General features: G+C 43.5%; 1 protein-coding gene across 1 annotated transcript; it reads right to left on the bottom strand.

Moving 5' to 3' along the window:
* Positions 1-4515: 4515 nt before the first annotated feature.
* On the bottom strand, positions 4516-9870 carry LOC110015633. The gene is made up of 2 exons (XM_020706114.2): positions 4785-9870; positions 4516-4568 (listed from the first exon to the last, which is right to left on the bottom strand). The coding sequence occupies exon 1, from the start codon at positions 7046-7048 to the stop codon at positions 5957-5959; it is 1092 nt and encodes a 363-aa protein (XP_020561773.1). The 5' UTR covers positions 7049-9870; the 3' UTR covers positions 4516-4568; positions 4785-5956.
* Positions 9871-21428: the final 11558 nt, after the last annotated feature.

Genomic DNA, 21428 nt, shown 5'->3' with positions numbered 1-21428 from the left:
ACATGAAAATGAGTTCACTGAACTCAAATGGCCTCCACCGTCACCAGAGCACAACCCATTAGAGCACCTTTGGGATATGGTAGAACAGGAGATTGGCATCATGAATGTACAGCCGGCAAATCTGCAGCAACTGTGTGATGCTATCATGTCAATATGGACCAAATTCTCTGAGGAATATTTCCACTACATTTTGTAATCAATGCAACTAAGGATTACAGTAGTTCGGAAGGCAAAAGGCGGTCCAACCAGGTACTAGCACCGTGAACCTAATAAAGTGGCTCGTGAGTGTAAAAATATATAGGTTAACACAAAATCTGTCTGTATTGGTCAAAAAATTCCAAACAAGTAAAAACATAATTGTGAAAAAAAAACACAGATACATGAAACACTTAGTTTTGGTTTCTTTGAGCATAACTAAAAATCAAGTTTACATTCCAACATAAACACATACACATGCACACACACACCCACACATACACGCACACACATTTTGCAAGGAAGGTGGGACCTAGGACCATCTGTCCCCTACCCCTTCCCTGGTGGGGGGTACGGGGCCCTTGGCAACGGCGGCCGTGTCCCCTGGGTGCCGGGTTCCTGGGCCCGGCGGTACTCTCTCCGCGCGGGGGGGGGGGGGGGGGGGGTGTTCACATTACATCTGCCCCGCCACATTTCCAACTGTGGCCGAGCCTGGTCGGGCCATGTTTACAACACCCCTTGTGGGCCCCCTTTTTTCCCCGGGCTACTCCCCTCCTGGGCCGGGGCGGCTGGCCCCTGCCTTGCTCCTCCCTTGACCAACCGTGGGCCGGGTGGGTGGCTGCCCGGAGTGCGGAGCGGGTCTCCCTTGGGGGGTCCTGGCTCGTACCTGGGGTTGGGGCGGGGGGATGCCCAGAACTCCTGGGTGGTGATGGGGTGCTCGTCTGGGGCTGTGGGTGCCTTTCTCGGGTGGGGCCCTGCGTTTGGCTCTTCTGGCGCTTCGGGGGGGCTGCTCTTCTGGTTGGGCTGGGGCGGCGCTCTCTCTCCCCCCATGCCTCCCTGCTCTCTGGCTCTGGGGGCCTCGCGGCGGTCCTGCTGGCCCTGGCCTGGGTGGCGGATTTGGTCGCCCAGGGGGCGGCTGTTACCTACCTGCTGACGTGTGGCGTTGGGGGGTTCCGGTTGCCGCTGCTGCTGCAGCGGGGGTCTTGGTGTGGGGGTGGTTGGGCACTCCCCCTCCTTCTTTTCACATTTCACCATCCATTTTAGAAGAACATGAACACTCACCTGAGCACAGGTGTTAGCTCACCTTTGCACTATTAGTTTGCATGATTGAATGAATGAAATATTTCACACTAGCTGGTTTAAAAGCATAAGTATGCGTGTGTGAACACTATCTGTTTTGTGTACATGTTGACATGTGGACATTTTTTGCAGCTAGCAGGTGTGTTGATAACATTGGAGTGTGTATGTGGACAGGCCCCGCCCTTTTTGTACTACATTTGAACCTTACCGTAATGAAAAACAACCAGTAAACTTGCTGCTCTACGCTGCTTCATGGTCTTATCACCCCCCTCCTACCCCCCCCCCTCTCTCTCTGACATCCCTCTCTCTTCTTCCCTCCTTTCCTTTTCCGTCGGGTCCAACACCAAAGATTTTCAAACATGATCGAAATTAATAAAGTTTGGCCTCAACTACAAAATGGGGTTTATTTAGACAAACCAAAGGTTTGTCTGAATATTAACAACCCCTGTTGTTAAAGTAAAATATGTCCAACACATGAGGCCCTCAGTTCTCATCTGCCTGCCCAGCTGTTGGACAGGACAAGTTAAAAAAGACAACAACAAAAAAACAAAACAAAAAAAGTCAAGTTTACAGCATGTGAACTATAATCTAGGAAATCACAACATCTAATGAACTCTGAGCTAAAGCCTCTTTTAGATTTTTTTGATGCACTTTCACTTAAAAAAATGTCTGCATTTAGTTTAGTTGTGGTTTTTTATCCTGTTCAACATTGCCTCTGGTCTTCTTGGTTTCAGATGCTTCTTGTCAGATCCTGCCTGTTACTCTTTGGATTTGTTAGATTTCATTTTTGTCAAATTTATTTCTTGTCTTAGTTTTTGTCATGCTTAAGTTTAGCTCTTTGTGGAATATATTTGTCTTTTTTTAAATAAAATTAAAAAAACAGATCTGTTTTCTTCTTCTTGAAGGGTTTGGCCTTTTGGTCACATAAGAAGCTGTTAGAATGTAAAAACTCTTTTTTTATGTAGTAATAAACAATAATTTCTAAATTAAGAAAAAAAAAGTAAAAAGCATATCAGAGTCCTTTTAGGATTTTTTTCTAACGCAGGTCTATACAATTTACAGTAAAAAAGAAGAAAATCCTCCTCTCCAAAATGCCTAGTTAGATTCAACAAGGAAAGTAATTGGTGACACATCGAAGGTGACATTTGGTGGCCCAAAGCCATGCTGTGGAGTTGGCCACATGTGGCAGAAAAGTGTTATAATTTCGCCTTCATCTCACCTTATATTTTGTCACTTCCTCACTCACTGCCTTTGATCTTGTATCACTGATTTTTTAAAATCCTTTTTTTTTTTAAAAAAAAAAAATCTCACACGACAGAATTGAAAGGTTGCCTCTATAACACCCCAGGTGTTTGTCTGCATATACAACCCACATGGTTGAAAATGAGGAGGAGTTCTGCACAAAAGCTATATGTGTGTAAGGCTTTGTTTTCACTGTTTGAGCATGGGGGCTTGCTATATTTTTTAACCTCAGGGAAAATAATCTCGAACAACCAGAATTATCTAAGAATTCTGGGATCTGGAATCAGATTGAATATAAAAGATAACAATATGTTCTTATGCCTAAAAAAATCATCATTCTGAAAAATAATGATCTGATCACATTTTATTCTGAAGTAATTGTTTTTGTTTTAGCAGTCATCAGATTTTTCTTTTTTTCTTTGTGAAAGCCTAATCTTTGACTGGTCCTTCTGTGCTGTGATTACACTGCTGCCAGCTTCGAGTGGCAGCCAGAAATTTGTAGACAAACTGTGTTTAGACAATGTTTCAAGCAGCCAGGCTATTTAAAAATCTCAACATTAAAATGTGCCATGCCTTTTTTGTCCCTGTATGTTTATGTTGCAGGTGACTCCCCATCAACAGCAAGCGCTCATTTGGAAGCAAACCAGCTTGTAAAGACCTGCCCTGGGTTCTTAAACTGGAAATAATTGCCGAGGTGCACGCTTCATTAAAGCAACTATTTAATACAATAATCATTCAATTAAAAATCCCTTGTAGCAGCTGCCATACTTGATTTGGATCAAAGGAACATGTTATTTTTGGTATAAGGCAAACTGTTAAATGAGGCTTTTACTGATTTGGAAAGTGAAACCCCTTTTAAGTATTCTAACTAAAAAAAAATTCTGTTCAAACTTTACTTATAAAGTATGTTTTATACAGCAGAAACGCAAAGTGCTTTACAGACTTAGATTAGACAATTGTAAATAAAATTATAAAACACAAAGAATGCCATCAACCCTTCCAACCCCTCACACCCAACAAAATGAGACATAAAATGACACATGAGTTAAACTCAAAGTCATAATAGAATTAGAAACCAACGTAGAAACCTGGCTTGATGCCGATATGACGAAGTGATATTTTGGGGAACTGTCCACGCTAGAGACCCACATAGCAATGACAACACAGGATTTGGGATGACCTCCATGGCATTACCCTTATCAAACCCAGATTATCCCACTGCAGTGACCATGTTCCACGAGAATGGTTGGCCAATAGTCAAATACAGAAAAAGTAAAGGCTGATATAAAGAATCCAACTAATAAATCAATAAGGAGATTTTATTAGAAAAATAAAATGGTCACAAAATCAATTCACTATGAAGAAAAAAAAGATAATTTTTGCTGCGTGGCCTATAAAGGTCCAAGAGCTTTATTTTGAAAGGTGTTTGGCATGATCAAATAAAGACAATATGATTTTAAAAAAAGCATATATATAGATGATAAAAGATTATACTTTTAAAATATAGTCTAGTATACTTTTCGGTCGAAATGTGCATTACGAAAGCAAGCTGTGCATGTAAAATATTTAGTCCATTTACGTTTTACCATACTTTTATTTTTATATATATTAAAAAAAAACACCCCTCTCTGTTACGAACGGGGTTGAGGACGTACCCAGGCGCAGAGAGGACGCAGGACTTCCAGGTGAACAAGGGTTTTAATAACTTAACCAAACTGCAAACACAAAACCACTGCAGAACTGGCAGGCAAATTTGAAAGACTCGAAAACTCGAAATGGGGAAAACACCAAAGTTACAAACTATGGACCAGCACAGGAGGAAGGGAAAGACAAGACTTAAATACACACAGACAAGACGAAACACACGTGAACAGACAGACACAGGACAGATGGGGGGAAAGTTAAAACTTGAAACCAACTTTACTGTCCTCGCTGAAACGTAACGTAGCTTTCAACTAGACAGCTAGCCAAACTTTGTTCCAAAAAACAAGACGTGTCCTCTTTGAAGTTGGTTTAATTAACATTCTTGTAATCTGGAGTACAAAGTAAAACTGTAAAAAATACAGAAATAAAAACAGTCAAATAGCAGTCCTTTTAAATAACATTAAACAAATGAATCAAGGATTTTAGCCGTCTTGAAACACACACAATATGTCAACTGCACACATTCTACATCATGTTTAAATTTAAACTTATACGTCAAATTTAAAACAATGAAACTCCCTAAACCTTTTTTAAACTATTTTTAAATCCACAAAAATACTTACAGGTGTTGCTTCTGTAGGGAATCAACCAAAAGTTTGTGGGTTTTGAATGCAAAGCAGGCTAGACATCAGCTTTGAGCATCAACCAGCGTTTTCTCCTCCGCTAGCTTGCATTCCAGCACGTCCGGCTGATGTGCCTTCGCCAAAATAAAAGCGGCGGTTTCAAAATAAAAGTCTCTACAAAAACATATCTGGAAAACGTGCCTGAAAGGCAGAGCACTCCCCGTCTGACCTAATTAGGTCACTACTTAACTTAAATAAAACATAGCATTTCTAATCTACTGGCAAAAGAAGAACTATTTCTGAAATAGGTCTCTTAAATGTCTTTGAGGTTCCCTGTTCTGATGTTTTGAGTTGCACTTCTCTGTCTCTGCCATCTCTTCCAGGGAAGACAGCAGTAACCTTTTAGTCTACCACCAACACAAATCAAGTCCTCTTCCAGAATGGGATTCAGGTTTACAAGTGCGCTGTTTCTTGGCACAGATTGCATCGTTTTAAGAGCTGTCATCTCAGAACTGTTCCTGAGCTGCTTTGGTTATCACATGCTTAGCTTGACTTAACTCATCAGGAGTGTGTGGGAGCTTGCAGCGGTGCCATCCTTTGCAATTGCCAAAGTTGTTTTGTTTGTATGTCTTGACAATGTGGATGAGAGTTGCTATTGCCCTGGTAAGTGAATGCATCGATGAAAACCGTTGGAAGCGTGTGGCCAGAACCTTTTCTTGACTTTGTGTCAAAAAGCTGCTCACTTCACTGTGTATTTCTGTGTCTGTTTCTGGATTCACAAGTTCATAAATCTCTTTTGTGTTTTCAGGACAGAGTTTTGACTTGTACAGGAAAGCTGGTCCAGTGAACCATGTTGTGTGTGTTAGGTGTGATGCTTGAACTGACCTGGATGCATGGTCCGCAGGGTTGTCTTGTGTGCAAACATAGAACCACTGGTCTGGTTTTGTAGAATGATGAATGCACTGGACACGGTTGTGAACGTAGATATGGAAACGTTTGGTCTGATTGTGAATATATCCAAGCACAACTTTGCTGTCACAAAAGAATTTTACTGAGTCCAATTTTAGATCCAATTCCTCTTGGATGAGGTCAGCAACTTCCACGGCCAGTACTGCAGCACAAAGTTCCAGCCGGGGAATAGTAGGCCGAGAGAGCGGAGCTAGTTTAGCCTTTCAGAGAATGAAGCCTACCTTTACATCTCCTTCAACTTGAACAGTCCTGAGATACGCCACAGCTCCAATGGCTTTGACAGAAGCGTCGGAGAACACACACAACTCCTTATGTTTGGCTTTGGAGAGTGATTTTGGAACATATGGTCTTGGAATATGTAACCTTTTAAAATCGTGCAAAGAGTCTTTCCATAACTCCCACCGTTTGCGCTTTTCTTCTGGGAGGGGAGCATCCCATTCAAACTTGTCAGCACAGAACTCTCTCAACAAATGTTTGCCTTCGATGGTTACAGGAGCGAGCATGCCTAGAGGATCGAAAACACTGTTCACTGTTGACAAAACCCCTCTGCGAGTGAAAGGTTTTCGGTCTTCCGATGCTTTGAAAGTGAAAGTGTCTGTAGTAGTTACCCACAGCAGACCCAAGCTGCGTTGCACAGGTGCAGCTTCTCCGCTGAGGTCCAGATCTTTGAGGACTGCTCGATCTTCTGGTGCAAATGCTTGCAAAACAGTGTCACTGTTTGATGCAAACTTGTGCAGCCTCAAATTTGAGTCGCTGAGGGAAGCTTGGGTTCTCTTGAGGAGGCTGATGGCTTCCTTGTCTGTAGGCACACTGATGAGCCCATCATCAACATAAAAATGTCCGTATTTGTGTCCACCTTCTTGGATGGCTTTCCTGAGTCCGTAGATGGCCACAGAGGGAGATGGGCTGTTCCCGAACACATGAACTCGCATTCTATAGTCAATGATCTCTTTGGACATATCATTGTCTCTGTGCCACAAAAATCTCAGGTAGTTTCGGTGATCACTGCGAACTAGGAAGCAGTGGAACATCTGCTGAATATCTGCAACTGCAGCCACTTGCTCTTTGCGAAAACGGATTAAGACCCCTACAAGAGAGTTGTTGAGATCTGGGCCTTTAAGGAGAGCATTGTTAAGAGACATACCTGAATGCTTTGCGCTAGAGTCAAACACCACACGTATGTTCTCTGGTTTCTGTGGGTGAAAAACTCCGAAAGTCGGCAGATACCAGCATTCCTCATTTTCTCCCAGTGGTGGAGCAACTTCTGCGTGATTGTTCTCAAAGATCTTTTCCATAAACTCAAGAAACTGATCTTTGACCTTTGGTTTTCTTTGTAAAGTTTTTTACAATGAATAAAGTCGAGACAGGGCATACTCACGGTTGTTGGAGAGAAGCTGGCGCTGTGGTCGGAAAGGAAGGGGTGCCACCCAGTGGTTTGAGCCATCCTCGAACATTTCTGCATTCATTAACTGCAAGAAGACCGTATCTTCTATGGATGGGCCGGGTTTGTTGTCCGAAGCTGTTTCATTGAAAACGCTCTTTCCTAAAGTCGCAACTGATGCACTGTTGAGTTTCCTCCATTCCTCCCCGCTTTGGCAGGTATTTTCAATCAGCCTGATGGAACTGTTGCAGGGGGTACATATAGACGGGCGTCCGTTTTCCAACACATTGGTTCTGTATGTGCTTATGGTTGGTTTATGCGAGTTTCCGAGACAAACATCTCCAATCAGGACCCATCCTAGATCCAGTCTCTGGGCGAAAGGAGCATTGTGGGGCCCATTTACTTGCTGGCGGACTTTGTGAACTCTCAAAATGTCCCTTCCCAATAAGATCAGGATTTCTGCTTTGGGGTCAAGCTCTGGTATGAACTGTGATAACTTTTTCAGGTGTGGGTGACAGCGGGCTGCATCTGGCGTGGGGATTTCTGAGCGGTCATTCAGTATCTTATTGCACTCGATGAGTGACGGTAGTGGGAGGACTACTTTTCCATCAAGAGATTCAATCTGGAAACCTTCTGCTTTGCGTCCGGAAGTTTCCAATGGCCCAGCACACGTTTTCAATCTGTATGGGAACAACTGGCTTTCGAATTTAAACAGTTCAAAAAAGTCTGAGCGGACCAGTGAACGATTACTTTGGTCGTCCAGAATCACATACATATTGGCTGCCTTTTCCCGCTGACCTCGTTGATAAACTCGGACCAGACAAATCTTAGAGCAGGATCTGCTTGTTTGTCCTGGTCCACAAACTTGAGTGCACTGTGAACTTACAGTTGCATTGGTGACAGTTTGCTCCTCCTCCCCGCCGTTGTTTATTGGGGGAGCAGGCCTCGTGAAGACCTGGAGCAGCGTGCTGGCATGCATTGCGGTGTCATGGCGGTCACTGTCACACTCTGAGCACTTTACCGGGATTTTGCAGTCCTTCGCAAGATGACTGGTTGAGGTACAGCATTTAAAACAGATCCCATTTTCTTTGAGAATTGTTTTCCTTTCTATGATACTTTTAGCTCTGAATGCTCTACATTTTTTTATTGGGTGTGAGTTGTTATGGATGGGGCAGTTTTTCTCCAGTGCTTCGTGATTTTTTGCAGGCAGATTTGTTGATGGTTTCACTCCTGCTGAAACGTAAGTTTTGTGAACTGATATTCTGTTCCCAAAACTCCTAGTGGGCGCTTCATGCACTTTTTCATAGCTGCGTGAAAATATGAAACTCGGGTCATTCCTTCTGCGTGCTTCATCACAGATGAAACTTGTGAAATAGTCAAATGGGGGGAACTGTCCATAGTTTTCTTCCTTCAATTTTGAGCCGAAAGTGAGCCATCTTTCCTGAATCCCATAAGGAAGTTTTTTCTAGTATGGGGCCAATATGTATGCGAGTCCTGTTAAGTAACCCTCTTCCTTAGCACCTTGAACCTCCATAAGAAGATCACCCAAGTCCCTTAACTTGGAGTATTCTTTAGCAGTTATTTTTGGGAAATCCTCAAGTCTTTTAAACAAAGCTTTTTCTGCAACTTTAGGTGCGGCGTAGCACTCCTGGAGGCGTGCCCAGGTCTTTTCCAGAGCTACACAGGGATTTCCAGCATGCACAGACCTGATTCTTTTAACATGTTTCACAGATTCAGTCCCAAGCCACTTAATAAGCAGATCCAACATTTCAGTGGCTGTGAGTCCTATATCTGCAGTAGCATTGTTGAATGAGGACCGCCATGCTCTGTAACTTTCAGGTCTGTCGTCAAACTGGTAAAGACTTGTACTCACCAAGTCGCGGCGGGCCAAATAACGAGCCAGGTTTCCAGTTTCTGATGTTATGCTGGGAGGAGTGGTGATACCTTGTGGGTCATATGATGGTGCTGCAGGGTTTAGTGGCAGACCATCGAAGTAGTGAGTTGTCTTTGGCTTTGTCTGACATCTTATTTTCTCGTAGCTGCTGTTTTTGTGATCTTTTTAGTTGGTGAAAGGAACAATTTCTTGTGCCTTCACATCCTGAGCATGCCATGTAATGAAACTTTCTTCCACACTAGGTCTTCTGGATTGTGGGGCTGCGGGGGTGCGGCTTTCTTGTGACTGTAGTTGAACTTGTTTTTTAACATATTCTTTTGTTCTTAACTGAATGTCCTTTTGCAATTTTTCTTGAGTAACTGAATCTGATTTTTCTGATTCAAGTTCCTCAGCTGCTTCTAATGCTTCTGCTTGTGCAATGGCTGCAGCAGCCTCTCTTTGGAATTCCAGCGCCTTTAACTCTGCTTCTAACTTTGCTTTGCTTAGCTGTAGCTCTGCTTCTTTTGCTGCACTTTCTACTTTAAGCTTCGCTTCCTTTTCAGAAAATAAAGCCCTTGCCTTTGCTGCTTCTGCTTGAGCACGTGCTCGAATAGCTGCACTGGATGCGGAGGAGCGAGAGCTTTTTGTGGTTTTTGATGCTTTTCCTGACTTAGCCGCATCCCTTTGGTCTTCCATTTTCTTTTAGTTGAGCTCCCGATTTTCTTCACCTTTTTACTTTACTGTCCTCGCTGAAACGTGACGTAGCTTTCAGCTAGACAGCTAGCCAAACTTTGTTCCAAAAAACAAGACGTGTCCTCTTTGAAGTTGGTTTAATTAACATTCTTGCAATCTGGAGTACAAAGTTAAACTGTAAAAAATACAGAAATAAAAACAGTCAAATAGCAGTCCTTTTAAATAACATTAAACAAATGAATCAAGGATTTTAGCCGTCTTGAAACACACACAATATGTCAACTGCACACATTCTACATCATGTTTAAAATTAAACTTATACGTCAAATTTAAAACAATGAAACTCCCTAAACCTTTTTTAAACTATTTTTAAATCCACAAAAATACATACAGGTGTTGCTTCTGTAGGGAATCAACCAAAAGTTCGGTGGGTTTTGAATGCAAAGCAAGCTAGACATCAGCTTTCAGCATCAACCGGCGTTTCTCCTCCGCTAGCTTGCATTCCAGCACGTCCGGCTGATGTGCCTTCGCCAAAATAAAAGCGGCGGTTTCAAAATAAAAGTCTCTACAAAAACATATCTGGAAAACTTGCCTGAAAGGCAGAACACCAACACAAAACAGGAAATCCTACAAAATAAAACAGGAAGTTAACTCAAAGCATCACAGAACAAAAAACAAGTAGAACACAAAAGCAAAGAAACCAAAATTGTAACACTCTCACCCTTCCGCAGGTGGTTTCTTACCCAAGCTTGGGTCTTCTACCAGAGACCTGGGAGCTTGAGGGTCCTGTGCAGTATCTTAGCTGTTCCGAGCTCTGCGTTTTTCTGGACTGAGGTCTTTCCAGGGATCGGTTGTTGCCACTCGTCCAGCTTGGGAGTTACTGCCCCGAGTGCTCCAACATTCACTGAACACACTGTCAGTTGAGGCCTTGAGCTTGATGTATTCATGCATCTTGGATGTTTCATCCAGGATAGTGGCTTCCACGCTCTCTAGTCCTTGGCCTACTTCCTTGCGGCTAGCATACGGTCTCGGGGTGCTGGATTTGGGATGGAACCCTCCATGCATGGTGAGGAGCTTTCGTGTCTTAACATCCGTGGTCTGTATCTCTTCCTTTGGCCATCTTATTATTCCTGTCTGATAACTGGAAGTGCTGTTGCAGTTTTCCTTGTTGCCTGCTCCAGGTTGCCATTTGCCTGCAGAATTCCAAGGTACTTGTAACTGTCCTCAATGTCTGCTATTGTTCCTTCTGGGAGTGAGACCCCTCCTGTGTGGTCTATCCATCCATCTATGTTACGGGGGGAATAGGAGGGACGTACCCAGGCGCAGAGAGGAGAGGAGGCAGGACGATGCAGGGGATGGGGGTTTTAATAAGAAAACTTACAAGAAAAAACCAAAACCATTGCTTAAGCAGGCTCGAAGACTCGAAAGACAAAACGCTCGAAAACAGGCAACAGCACAAATACAAACTATCGACCAGCACAGGAGGAGGATCTCCAGAGGATCCAGGAAGGCCCGTGGCTGGAGAACGTCCAGCTCAATCCAGGAGTCAAGGGAGGGCTTACGGTGAGGGCGGCGGTGACGACGACGGCCTCCTCTTGAAGCTAGGCGACTCCCCTCGAAAATGGAACTGGAGACCTGGGACCAGGGGCATCTGGTCCTCTCAGCTTCCTGGCAATATGCCTCCAGGAGGCACATGTCCCTCATGCCCGGGTAGAGGAACTCGTCCGGCCGGTCTTCGTCTGCCTCCTGGCAGAATGCTCCAAAACACCCAACGTCACTCTCTGCTGGGTACATATCTGGCTGGTCGATAATGTTACGAGGGGAATAGGAGGGACGTACCCAGGCGCAGAGAGGAGAGGAGGCAGGACGATGCAGGGAATGGGGGTTTTAATAACAAAACTTACAAGAAAAAACCAAAACCACTGCTTAAGCAGGCTCGAAGACTCGAAAGACAAAACGCTCGAAAACAGGCAACAGCACAAATACAAACTATCGACCAGCACAGGAGGAGGGGAAAGACAAGACTTAAATACATACAGACAAACGAGACACACGTGAACACAATCAGGCAGGATGGGGAACCAAAGTAAAACTCACAACAAAAACAAAACAGGAAACCCTACAAAATAAAACAGGAAGTGAACTGAAAACATCACAGAACAAAAAGGAATCAAAACACAAGGGCAAAGAAACAGAAACCGTAAAAATCTATCTATCTATCTATCTATCTATCTATCTATCTATCTATCTATCTATCTATCTATCTATCTATCTATCTATCTATCTATCTGTCTGTCTGTCTGTCTGTCTGTCTGTCTGTCTGTCTGTCTGTCTGTCTGTCTGTCTGTCTGTCTGTCTGTCTGTCTGTCTGTCTGTCTGTCTGTCAATATACATATATATATATGAAATTATATATGTTATATATATATGAAATTAAAATTACCAACTTAGGATGCATTAACATCACAACATGTTCATAGTTTGCTCACATTTCATCCCCTGCTCATTTTTTTTTTCATATTTTATTTTATTTAAGTTAAACTAAGTACTGGCATGAATATAAACCATGTTTAACCAGATGATAAATACAAGAAAGACGTTGGAGAAACAAAAGAGCTTACTACCCAAATGGCCTTTCAAACTGGAAACATCAGACATTATCCTGCTGGTTTGCTTGTAGCTCCATTCTTCATTTCGGAGAGACGGCTTTGTGTTTTTTATCTTGTTGGTCCCTTTTGAGCAAAGGAGCACATTACATAGACTCTTTGTTTTATTGTGTTCAGCAAATTAATAAATGGGAAGCACAGCGGGAAAAATAGATATGAAAATGTGTACTTTGCATTATTGAAAACCCTTCCACTAAAGGTTACCAGCAGCAATTGTGGTACAATCTGTGAAATGTAATTAGAGCGAGTGTAAGAGAGCAGCACAGATAAAGCTGCCTCTACCATTATGGACTCCTTCATAACATTTTGCTTCCCTCTGAAACTTATTCTCTCTGAACTAATTTTGCATGACATATTACATTTCTGCTTCAGCTATCATGAGGCAACCTGTAAAATAAACTGGGTTTGCAATAAAGCAAAATTTCCGATCAGGTTTTGGACATGCAGATATCTCATATTTGCTATGGTTGATTCATGCAAAACACACACACAGCATTACTAACATCTGACATTGCTGTGGTCCCCCACCAATGGGAGACTTACAGTTTTTGTACAAACAGCAAAAAACTATGGATTTCTTGCAAAAGCCTGTAACTTGCTCAAAATCTTTAGTTCATCTCTCAAAACTAAGTCTTTATGTCATTGAACATGTCAGTGCCATCAGAATGTCAAGTCCTTGTGTCATTGTCTACGAACAAGACAGTCAAATTACTTATTCATGTTGTCAATATAACTGTGTACTTTAGAGGGAGGTTCTGATGTAAACTATGGCTAAAGTTTTGATGAAAATTATTGTAAAATGTAAGTTACACCTTTTTTGTTTGATTGCAAGAGACTGGAAAAGATTCCCATTTACACTTTTATTGTTCATATTGTAATTTGTTGACAGACCATGTCATACCTACATAGAAAAAACCCACTGCAAACAGTAACACAAAGGGAAAAAAAGATAGTACAACATTCTGTACAACAGTACAGGCAGTGCAGTAGGAATTGCTGTGGTCTTCCTACACCTCTTGTCATTCCTGTATGTTAGGCCACAAATTCTCATCCACATCACAGCAAATATCCTCTCTTGCAATGCAGTGAAATATGTTTGTCACATTATGACAACTTTGTCAACCATTTTGCAGTTAATGACTTATACGATGAACTAATGACTAGTTGTTTTGAGGAATAAGACTATTGCACAGTGAACTATATAATACATTTTGATCAACATGACATAAACAATTGATAATGTCGCAAAGAGCAGAGACTTGTACATAATCATTTGCATTGATGTACCAAAGCAATTGCAACTTGTTCAAAGAAGTGAGAAACTGCTTATATGATGTGCACAAGTGACATCATGATGTGAAGATTGAACAAATAGTTTGGGGAATTTCATTCTGATCTGAGAATTCTACTAAAGCGACTGAGAAAAACTGTAAAGTCCCCCTCCAATGAAAATCATGTTTTTTTGAGTTTTTGACATTGTACTTTGGCATGAAAGAGAGCAAATGCAATGACAAAATAATTTCGTTTTTAAATTTCTGAGTATTTCAGTTTTAATTAATTAATAGCCCAGTACCGCATGTGAATAGCACAAGCTCCCTTGTCTGCCCTGTCCAGTGTGCAGAAGCTCAGGTGTGGGAAAAGAGAAGATGGCACATTGTTGCATTCCCCGCACGTTTTTTTAAGTGCGTCCTGGGCTGGATTTTTTTGTTGGCTGCATGTATTTAAAATTAAACTTATGTTCCCCGCATTTGTGTTCTCACTCTGACCAAGTTTATAAGCGAGAGGGTAAAAATAAAACAAGAATGTAATCAGGTGACCTTGTTACTGCCTTGATGAAAATAAGAAAAATATCATAAAGTTTTGGAGGCCCAAGCAGGCTGGCTCCCCATCCCGCAGTGGTTCTCTGTATGGGCGCCAGCTCGCCTACCAGGAGCCGGCATGGTGATTGGGATAACTCTAGCTCCATCGGCCCTGCGACAGATTGTCCAGGATATATGCGCCTTTGCCCAACAGTAGCTGGGACAGGTATTGTTGGGTGATTTGATCCAGACAAGTACCAAATCATACCACGCTGCGTCCAGCTGTGTTTGTGCTGCACCTGCCGCTCAAGTCGTGCCACTAGACCTCAGGTCGCGCCTGTACCATTAACATAATCGCCTTCGGTGTGAATGCACCTTAACCACAATAATCCTAAACTTAGCCCTTCCTCTGGGTCCGTGCAGTCAAGAAAAAAAAAAATTGCACTAGCCACATGCACTTAAAAACAAACGTGCGAATAGTCATTTTCTTTATGGCATTTCATATCATTTGCTGTGCAAGTTAATCCAACAATTTTCACAGTATCTGAGACTGTCAGTCGGTGTCGTTGTGTCAAGCTCTTCATTCCTGCAAGACACACAGCTTGATAGGAGGGACAGATTGCGGAGCTACTCAGCTGAGCACCAATGGCCACGCCCATGTAGAGGAGATTTTGGCAATAGAGGCTTCAGATAAACATGACTTATGGCTTTTTAAGACATTTAAATTGTGGGATTTTGGTCACAAAACTTTTTATAAATTTGTTTATTTAAACAGTTTCATAGGGGGACTTTAAGAAAGAGTGAAAACACAGAGGAAATAAATATTGTGGTCATGGTGAATTTAGGAGCAATTAATGAGCATACATCTACTAAAGAGGAAATTAGTTTCACCTAATTAGAAATTCAATTTGTTTTATACTTGAGACACTCACTCACAAATCTCCTTTTAATAGAAAAAGCAACTTTGAACAAGGATTGTTTAGGATTTATTAAGGTAAAAATAAGAGTGTTTAAGCAATAATTGGATTAAAGTCTGATTGATGTTCAACGGGGAAATACTTGGCAAGGAATTGCTTCTGTTGTTTAGATTGTTAAAATTTGGGATTATTGCAGATAAAAGAGCCACACATGAATAAATAAACAGTTTGCTAGAAAAACCTCTAATCCACCCCTCTGCCCAATCACCTGTTGCCTCTTGGCCCCTTTTGGTATTATGGGTAGTGTTTTGTTCTGTTTAATGCACCCTATAATCAAGGTAACAAGGTATGAAAATAAACCATTCTATATCATTCTATATTTATTTTTTTTTGGCCCCAATGTGCAGAAAAATACAAAAAAACAATTTATTAGAAACCCAAATATTTACGCACAACATGTAAACATGCTTCTAAAGGTGCAAACTTGTCAACAAGAATTTCAAAATGTCACCAAAATTTAAAAAATGACACTCAAGTTTTTATAATTATTGCCTAAAAGAACAACTTAGACCCCCCCCTCCAAAAAAAGAAGAAAAAAACAATTCCACTGGAACTTTGGGCTTTCTATATCAAATCAAATTAGCTCAATCTTTCAAGGATTCAAGGATTCAAGAGGTTTTTATTGCCATATTCTGTGTAGCTACACAGAGTAGGAATTTGTTTCGGTGCAAATGTGCAACATAAAACAGAAGAACAGTAAGCAACAAAATTTTTACACAATGGACAGAACAAAAAATATAAATAGAGTCAGTAGTGCAAGGAGTGTCAAAACAGTGCAAACTGAGAATGTTCAAGGTGCAGGTAGTGGGCTGGTGACTGGTTGGACATTGACGTGAAATTTAGGGGGGGGTTACAGGGCATTTAAGAGTCTGACTGCAGAGGGAAAGAAACTGTTCTTGTGTCTGGAGGTTCTGGTCCTGATGGACCTTAGCCTCCTGCCTGAAGGGAGTAGTTTCAGTAGGGAATGTCCAGGGTGGGAAGGGTCGTCAGCTATCCGGCCTGCACGTCCCCGGGTTCTGGAGACATATAGTTCCTGGACAGATGGGAGGCTGCAGCCGATCACCTTCTCTGCTGAGCGCACAATACGCTGTAGTCTGTTAATGTCCCTGGTTGTGGCACTAGTGTACCACACGGTGATGGAGGAGGTGAGGATGGACTCAATGATGGCCGTGTAGAACTGCACCATCATCTGGGCCGGCAGCCGGGCTTTCTTCAACTGCCGCAGGAAGTACATCCTCTGCTGGGCCTTTTTGAGGAGAGAGCAGATGGACGGCTCCCACTTGAGGTCCTGCCTGATGGTGGTGCAGAGGAAACGGACGGAGTCCACAATGGTGATGGTAGAGTCTGTCAGGATGAGAGGGGATGAGGGGGCTGTGACTTTCCTGAAGTCCACTATCATCTCCACTGTCTTCTGAGTGTTCAGCTCCAGGTTGTTGATGCTGCACCACGAACCCAGCCGGTCCACCTCCCTCCTATAGGCAGACTCATCATCATTAGAGATGAGTCCGATGAGGGTGGTGTCATCTGCAAACTTGATCAGTTTGACAGAGTCATGGCTGGAGGTGCAGCAGTTAGTGTACAAAGAGAAGAGCAGAGGGGAAAGTACACAGCCCTGTGGAGTTCCTGTGCTGATGCATTGGGTGGTGGAGACATTCTTCCCCAGCCGCACACACTGCCTCCGGTCCATAAGGAAGTCACTAATCCACCTACAGGTGGAGTCAGGCACATTGAGCTGGAGGAGCTTTTCCTGGAGCAGAGAGGGGAGGATGGTATTGAACGCAGAGCTGAAGTCCACGAACAGGATCCTAGCATAGGTTCCCGGGGAGTCCAGGTGCTGCAGGATGAAGTGGAGGGCCAGGTTGATAGCGTCGTCTACAGACCTATTGGCTCTGTAGGCGAACTGCAGAGGGTCCAGGAGGGGGGAGGTGAAGGATTTGAGGTGGGGGAGGACCAGACGCTCGAATGACTTCATGACTACAGACGTAAGTGCCACAGGCCTGTAGTCATTGAGGCCAGTTATGCGGGGCTTCTTGGGGACAGGGACGATGGTGGACAGTTTGAAGCAGGCCGGGACGTGGCAGGACTCCAGGGAGGTGTTGAAAATGTCTGTGAAGACCGCTGCCAGTTCGCCTGCGCAGTGTTTCAGGGTGGCAGGCGAGATGCCGTCCGGACCCGGAGCCTTCCGTGGGTTTTGCTTCCGGAAAAGCTTAAGCACCTCCTCTTCTGTCACTGAGAGGACAGTGGTGGGGGAGAGGTGGTCTGGGGGGGTCATACTGTCCTCAGTGATAGTGGTGGGGGAGGAAAGTGGCACCAGAGTTGTTGAGGAAACCTGTTCAGTGAGGGGGGAGGAGGAGGGGTGTGGGACCTCAAACCTGGCATAAAAGGTGTTAAGCCTCTCAGCCAGTTGTAGGTCGTCAGCAGCATGTTGGGCTCTGGGCTTGTAGTTCGTGATTTGCCTAAGCCCTCTCCAAACAGAGGTGACGTCGTTGACAGAGAATTGGTCTTCCAGGCGTTTATTGTACCGAGCTCTCGCCTGTTCCACCTCTTTAGAGAACTGGTACTTAGCAGCCTTATAGCTCTCTTTGTCTTCCGCTCTGTAGGCTGCTTCTTTCTCCTTCCTCAGCTGTCTCAGTCTGGGTGTGAACCAGGGTTTATCATTGTTATAAGTGACCCTGGTTTTTGTTGGGATGATGCTGTCTTCACAAAACTGGATGTATGACGTCACAGTGTCTGTGTAATTATCCAAACTGTCTGTGGCAGCTCTAAACACATCCCAGTCCGTTGTGTCCAGACACGTGCGAAGCTCCTCCACAGCCTCGCTGGTCCATATCTTGGAAGTCCTCACTGTTGGTTTGGAGAGCTTCAGCTTTTGTCTGTATGCGGGGATGAGGTGAATCAGGGCGTGGTCCGAGAAGCCGAGACCCGCGCGGGCCACGGCTCTGTAAGCCCCGCTTACTGTTGTGTAGCAGTGATCCAGCGTGTTCTGCTCTCTTGTTGGGCATTTGACAAACTGTTTGTATCTAGGGAGCTCCTTGCTCAGATTCCCTTTATTAAAATCCCCGAGGATAATGATTAAAGAGTCCGGAAAAGTTCGTTCCACACAGAGAATCTGCTTCGCGAGCGCGCGCTGGGCCTCGTGCACGTCCGCGCTCGGCGGGATGTTAACAGCGGCCAGAATGAATGAAGCAAACTCGCGTGGAGAGTAGAAGGGTTTGCAGTTAGTGAAGATGTATTCCACCGAAGGAGAACAGTGCGTGGAGATTACAGTCACATCCGAACACCAGGCGTTGTTGATGTAAAAGCAGACACCTCCACCTCTGGACTTAAATTCCTCCGGAGAAGTCCCGATGTCTGTCCGCGCGGAGAAGCTGGAATCCTTCCAAATGAAGCGCGCAGTCCGGGATCTGCTCATTGAGCCACGTCTCCGTGAAGCACAGGGCACAAGAGGAAGAAAAGTCCCTGTTCCGACGCATCAGCAGTGCCAGTTCATCCATTTTGTTGCTGAGTGAGCGAACGTTGGAGAGGAAGATTCCAGGGGCCTCATTTAAAAACGTTGCGTACGCACAAAAGAAGGCATACGCCACTCTCTACGCAATAGTTGAGATTTATAAAAAGCAAACTTGACGGGAAAATGTGCGGTCCTTCACGCAAGCTCTGACCCAGGCGTACGCACAAAAACGGGTGAAATGAGAAACGGCGACGCCGTCGGCAGATGGAAGAAACACGTGAAAGTGAAAATGACAATACTGCCTCTCAGAAATAACATGAAGACTTCACAAAGCAAGTCTTACAATTGACAGCCTACACGAACACCCGTTGGACCGATCAGCAGTGAAACAAACAAAAAAAAAATCAAACGAAAATTACAACAGAAATTCAAATGAACACATAATTGCAAAAAGAAAAGTGAAATATTTTCTGCAATATTGGCATGTTGTGCAATTCATCCTCATAAATAATATATTTAACAGAACGAAATAATGTACAAAACTGACATTCCCGTCAATGTGTCCGTCTGGCGGAGCAGATATAGGTGCAATTAGACAGACAGATGGATAGATAGAGAGAGATGCATTAATTGTCCACTAGGGAAAGTTGTTTTCATAGTAAAAGATTTCTTCATAAGCTACAGAATTATGGTATTCATGCATATGCCTTTAGTTTGTTTTATTTTTGATAAAACAATGTATGGCGTATGTCTCGACCATTCAGAAAGCAACAAGAAATTACATTTGCGCTGATCAATTTCCCATTTCCACGTCGATTATTACCCACATCTGCAGCTTGTCAGATGTAATTAAATGGAGGGAAATAAAATGCCCCATCACAATGCGTAATGACGCACAATGGCTGATCTTGCGCTCTTAGAAGATGTGGCAAATGGAAGAATTCGGAGTGAACGCATCTTTAGACAGCAAGGAGACTTGTTGGCAAACGAGGACGAGTGGCTTATGAGCCGGTTCCGACTTCCTCTGCGGGCTTTTGGGGGTGTGTCACCCGGTGCATCTGGCGCGTCGGTGTCCCCCTGCGCCTCAGTCACCACTCCACTTAAAAGGGATTCCCCAATTATTGCCGCCAGTCTCTCATCAGGAGGGGTCAGCTCCGGTGCCCCCCCCCCCCACACCCGTGGCAGACACGGGTGTGTGTGTGTGTGTGGGGGGGGGGGGGGGCAGCGCTAGACGTTTTTTTGCCTTGACTTTGATGTCCGACCTTTTCTTTTTTATTTCGGCCACGGTCCGAGGTTGTGAGGCTGCAGCATTTACAGCGTCTGCCGCCGTCTGCCACTCACGTGCCCTTTTTGGCATTAGTAAGGCCACACTGTGCCCTCCAAACAACATTATTCTCCTCCTTTCCACCTCGCCAACGATAACTTCTACTTCACATTGAGTGAAATTACGTTTTTTTGATTTTCTCTCCGTGTTTGGCATGGTTTCGCAATCAATGAATATTCATTTGTGGGCGTTTCACGGACTATTTATGGGCAACTATGGGCGTGTCATGAAGCCGCAAAAGCTGCGCAGCATTTAGAATTGGTTGTGATTTATTAAGAGAAAGATGCGTAGGATGTGCGGGCGCACGGTTTTATAACTCCGAATATTTCTGTGCGTACGCACATCCTATGTTTCATCCGTACGCCACTTCTGACGCAAATCCTATGCAAAGTTTTATAAATGAGGCCCCAGGTAAGGGCGAACGTGCGCCCCGTCTCCGGAGACGCACGAGCACTCCCGCGCGCTTCCCTCTCCTCCGGCGTCTCACTTTTGCTCTTAAAAAGTGGACTAAATCTGCCGCAGCTGCCAAAAAAACAGGTAGTAAATCTGACGGAGTTGAAGTTCTGATGGTAAGAAGCTCTTCACGGGTGTAAGAGCACGCTGACACACGATTTACGAACAATAACAAACATAACACAGAGCACACTAGCACCAGGGCGACCATCCTCGGCGCCATCTAGAGACATCTCTCTTTATTTTCTATCTTTATTATTTTCTCTCTTTATTTTCTATATAAATCTTTATTTATATAGCACTTTTCTGAAACATAACACAATGTGCTTTACACCAAAATAAAACAAAAAAGACTGTTTCAAGGCTACATATGGGCCAAGGATAAGCCAACGGTTGACAAAAAGAAACTCCATCCTTATAAATACTATCTTGGATTTTTCTTGTGGCAAACATGCTTTTCTGAAAGAGCAGATCTCAGTGTACTTTCACCAAATTTAGACAGCTCAACCCCTCCCTTCTCGTGTTCCCAAACTAATCGCTGGTTTCAAGAAGCCAAAATCCCATTGACTTCTATCGAGAAATACACAATTATTACTGAGTCATTTCATTTTTCAGTATGAGCATTCTTGCCCTGATACCTTCTTCTTAACATGTTCATCCTAATCCTTATTTTTTAAAGATATTTTTTTATTAATCGCAAATTGTTCAAATTATTAGCTGACCAATCAAATGCCTCTGTAAAAGCATGTGGGTCTGACATCGAATGTCTAAGGCGTTTGACTGACAGATTTTGCATAGCCAATGGCAGCAGACTTTATCGTCTGTGAAGGCCTCTTCCGTCTTATTGTGCAATTTTTTTAAAAGCGTGTAAAAAAAACAACAAAGAGCTCTCCGTGTCTCTCAGGCTCAACGCAAATGAACCAGGAGGGAAAAACTGGCAAAATAAGAATAAAGGTTAACAAATGCAAAATTACCATTTGCAAATTAAAATGTTTGAATGGTTTTCTCTCTACAGCTTGTACCTGTTCTCCTGAGCCCGCGTTATTGACTGTATAAAGGTA

This window comes from Oryzias latipes, chromosome 9 (assembly GCF_002234675.1).
Source record: "Oryzias latipes chromosome 9, ASM223467v1".
NCBI classification, from domain to species: Eukaryota; Metazoa; Chordata; class Actinopteri; order Beloniformes; family Adrianichthyidae; genus Oryzias; species Oryzias latipes.
The sequence above is the reverse complement of the archived record's forward strand: the minus strand, read 5'-3'. Positions and strand labels throughout refer to the sequence as shown.